The sequence below is a fragment of the Solanum pennellii genome, chromosome 8, assembly GCF_001406875.1.
Source record: "Solanum pennellii chromosome 8, SPENNV200".
Taxonomy (NCBI): domain Eukaryota; kingdom Viridiplantae; phylum Streptophyta; class Magnoliopsida; order Solanales; family Solanaceae; genus Solanum; species Solanum pennellii.
Window position 1 is genome coordinate 1,489,718 of NC_028644.1, and position 4,478 is coordinate 1,494,195.

The window sequence follows — 4,478 nt, forward strand, 5'->3', positions numbered from 1 at the left end:
GAATATATATATACATAATTATACTATATATATGTATGTATGTGCGTGTATATATTATATATTGTAATTTTTTGTCTCTCGAGTAAAATAAAGAAATTTCTATTCAAATTTTTTTTATTGTTGTAGATATTTTCTTATAATTTGTATATATATATATAATTGAACAAGTAGATACACGAAACAAAAAAATTAACATATATATATATATATTATAGTCGAGAATATATATATACATAATTATACTATATATATGTATGTATGTGCGTGTATATATTATATTATTGTAATTTTTTCTCTCTCGACTAAAATAAAGAAATTTCTATTCAATTTCTTTTTGTTGTAGATATTTTCTTATAATTTGTATATATATTTATATAAAATTGAACAAGTAGATACACGGAAAAAAATTAACGTCAACAGCAGGGTTCGAACCTGCGCGGGCGAAGCCCAACAGATTTCAAGTCTGTCTCCTTAACCACTCGGACATATTGACATTGTTGTTTAAAATTGACAACATTATAATGAAAAATAATTTTAGGGTATTGTTCAGCACGAAAGAAAAATATTTATATATAATCGAGATAAATATATAGTAAGAGAGATGGGGGTGACGGTGGGAATGAGGGCTAGAGAGAGTTGATGTGTTAAAAAGATACAATCAATATGGAATATCACTCGTAGAACTTGAAGTCGTTTTCCTCATTTTGAAGGAAATTGTTGCACGTGAATTTTACTTTAAGACTTATTTATTAAATATATTCCTTCTGATTCAATTTATGTAATCGTAATTTTTTTTGGAAAAACAATAAAACATTTTTGAGCTTTTTATCTTACCCTAACTATTTTTCATAGCAAAAAAAAATTATTATGATCCAAAGTTTTATGTACCAAGTTTATGAGAATCTAATAGCTATTGCTCATATGTATTTGATTGTGAACCCAGTTATCGTTACGATTAGAATTCATAAGCTTTAAATCATGACTTCGCCTCCGAGTCTCAAATATCCTCTTTTCCACTCAATTAACATGTAACACTTAGAACCATATTCCCTTCTATAAGTATTCTTAAGCTGCATATGGAGAAGTATATACACAACAATGGTGTGTACAACAACTACAAGCATGGAGGACGGTGAAGCGCATTGATAGCAAAATGTACAATCCAATACAACCATTCCTAAATCGACAAAGAGGGTGAAGCATGAAGGTGGTGCTCGAGCTAGCTTGGCCACATCTCGATTGTTCCATTGTGTAGCTTCTAGCAACCACCAACATAAGTACTAGATAACTCTGTCCCTCAAGACAAGTTTTTGGCAGATAAGAAGAAATCACCTAGTGTATCACATCGTAGACACTTGAAAACACAATATCAAACTACACAACTGCAAACTATAAGCACATGGCTAATACATGATAAGTTATGCCCAGAAAAAGATTAGACAACTTCATATATTGCATGCTCCAAGTTAATGTGTTTCACCGAGGCAACAAGGAGGAAAACGAAAAGGGAATCAAGAATAAGATATCGATAAGTTATGGAGATCGCTCTCCTAAAAGAAAGATATCGGAATTTTAGACCTTCAGTGTGACTTGACCATGCCAAGAGAGTTCCTTCTTTCCGACTCTATTATTGTCATCGACCAAGTAATTCTTTGGCACACACTCCATTCTCAACACGTCCCCGCCTGCTGACAGTTCTTCGTATCCAACTTCATGATGTTCCTGTAACATGAATAATTAATTAAACTTAGATAACTCTTACAGCAGTGAACATTCTAATCTTTGACATATCTTAACTGTAGTATGTTACCGAGTTGAACTTTGAGGTAAAGGCAGGACGAGCTGATTCTACTACTGCATCATAGCCACTGTTGGATCTTTCTACTTTAGGGACTTCACTCTCAGCATCGAAGTGTGTTTTTAAATGTGAAATGTTTTTCCCATTATCGTCATCAGAAGATTGGCTTTTCAACAAGTACCTACGCCTTTGCTTTAAGAATCTGAAATTAAACGAGTATGATATTAGGACATTACTCCTCTTCTGTATGTATTGTGCGCTACTCTCAATTTTAGCTGAGGGTCTATGGATCGAGGCGAGGGTGAGGTTTGTGTACACTCTATCCTCCCCAAACCTCACTTATGGACTATATTGCTTAGACTCGTCAAAAATAACGATGGATGCATATCGGATACTCCAAAAATAGTGTACTTCTGGAGAATTCGATACGGATGTGACAAAACTTTTGGAGAGTCCGAGCAACATAGCTTTTCCAATAACACTAGTTATGTTGTTGTACTCTTCTTCTATTCCTTTTTTCCCCTTTATATCAGTTAAGAGAAAAGAAAAGTATCCATAATAGGCGATACCGATTAGTTTAGATCAAGGTATGGTCATTGTATATATGCATTTAAGTGTGAGATACAGAGAATCTCCGATTCCTGAAAACCCCATACGTATCTAAAAGAAGAAATATCGAGTATTGGAATGAAACGGGCTAAAACAGAACGAAATGGTTGTAGAGGATTCGTATAGTAGAATCGAACTAGTTTAGGATTGAGATTTGAGAAAACTATGATCATACAGGATTTCAGCCAAAATGCTTTCTTTCTTCAGCTTTGCAGCCTGCAACTTCCTCTTCTTGGAGACGAAATCCTATACACAATTGCCACACCATCATCACACAACTAACATCCAGAATAATCAAGTCGAATGCACAACTTCATCTACGGAACAGTCAATAATCACAGGGTAAAAAAGCAATCCCAAATCCTAATCTAATACATGTATTAGTCATGATATTATTTAATCATTTGTTTGGTGGGATTTTTAGCCTACATATAACTAATGCATAGCCAAACCATAGTGTTTAGCAATACAAAAAGGCTATTAATACATGGATAAGCATAGTTAAAGACAAAACTATCTTTCTAATACACCTAACCAAACAGTGCATAGACATAATCAGTGGCGGAGCTAGCTTATAGTCAAGGGGTTCATTCGAACCCCTTTGATGGAAAATTATACTATCTATATATGGTCAAAGTTACTTTTTATGTATATATAGTAGATGTCGAACCCCTTTTAGCTAGTTAGTGTGTTGAGTTCTTCAAATTTTGATCCCCTAAGTAATAGTCTTCGCTCCGTCACAAGACATAACTAATCACAGCATTACTAATCCTAGCATTACGCGGAGCCACCTTAGGCAAAGGGTGATTCCGTGCACAACCTTCAACGGAAAATTATATAGTGTACAAAGGTTAAATGATAGCGTACATTTAATTTTGCACACCATTCGTCAAATTCCTAGCTCCACCACAGCTAATACAGTCTATTGAGTACTATTCTTATACACTGTACCGAACAACTATCTAAAAGTAACAAATAAAAACAGGACAATAAAATACCAAAACTCAAATTAGACAAGTTCACAATGAGGATTACTGAAAAAAGGAACAACAAGATAATCAAAACTCAAACTAATTAGGATTCAAAAAAACATAAAAATCAAGAAAAGTTTAAACCTTTTGCAGTTCTAATAACTCATTTAACAGCTTTTTCACCTTGGATTCTTCTTCATCAACAAAACTAATTCCATTGAAACCCTCAACAGACCTTTTCATCTCTGTTTCACTTGGCACATACCCACCAAGGAAAAAAGCCCTAAAATTTCAAGAAAACTCAACCCCACATAAAAAAAATCAAATCTTTGAAGAAAAATTGGTCCATTTTATCAAGAGGGATAATGTAGATGGGGTATTTAGGATAAAACCCCATATATGGAAGGGAAAAAATGAGGGGTTTTATTGTGAAAAGAAGTTGAATTATGTGTGTGGTTTGAGGACATTAGAGGAAATCTTTGTTTCCTCCATCTCCATATATCTTTCCATTTGTTTTTCCCCTTGTAAGGTATAAAATACTACTATATAGTTCGATTCTTTGATTCGATTTTATTAGAGTTGATATATATACTCCTCAATTTTGTATTTAGAGTTGATATATTTATTATGAAAGTGATTCGTATATATCTCTATTGTTATACAGATAACTCGTATATATAAACTACATATTTTGAAAGTTTATGTAGATATGTTATCTTTTACTTTTGTATAAGTGTAGATATCCTTTATTCGTTATACTTTTGGGACATTGCTGTCCTTGTCATCCAAAAACTAGAGCATATATACCCTTTATAGTAACGGACATACGCGTGCCGTAATCTTATCTATCGATCCGACATGTATTAAATATCGGATTGACGGATTAGATTGCGCCACGTGTCCCTATTTAGTCTTCCGTTAGAGTGAAGGACATATATACTTTAATTTTTTTTTTATGGCAGGAATATCAATGTCTCAAAGTATAACGAAGAATATCTACATTCTATTTACGATCATTCGAGTATATTTATCCTTTTTCCATTAAAAAATCTCTTTGGACACAATTTAGCATGGTATTAATCCATTATATATATATATAT

At 33.1% G+C, this 4,478-nt stretch overlaps 1 protein-coding gene and 1 non-coding gene across 3 annotated transcripts; both read right to left on the reverse strand.

Moving 5' to 3' along the window:
- Positions 1–411: 411 nt before the first annotated feature.
- On the reverse strand, positions 412–493 carry TRNAS-UGA. The gene has a single exon. It is a non-coding gene; the product is annotated as a tRNA-Ser (tRNA).
- An 814-nt stretch (positions 494–1,307) lies between these two features.
- Positions 1,308–3,906, reverse strand: LOC107026878. Of its 2 annotated transcripts, none has more exons than XM_015227989.2 (4): positions 3,562–3,906; positions 2,583–2,653; positions 1,811–2,000; positions 1,308–1,722 (listed from the first exon to the last, which is right to left on the reverse strand). In XM_015227989.2, the coding sequence occupies exons 1-4, from the start codon at positions 3,619–3,621 to the stop codon at positions 1,573–1,575; spliced, it is 471 nt and encodes a 156-aa protein (XP_015083475.1). In that variant the 5' UTR covers positions 3,622–3,906; the 3' UTR covers positions 1,308–1,572. The 2 variants fall into 2 exon arrangements, with proteins under 2 accessions (XP_015083475.1, XP_015083474.1); XM_015227988.2 differs by having other exon boundaries at positions 3,523–3,905.
- Positions 3,907–4,478: the final 572 nt, after the last annotated feature.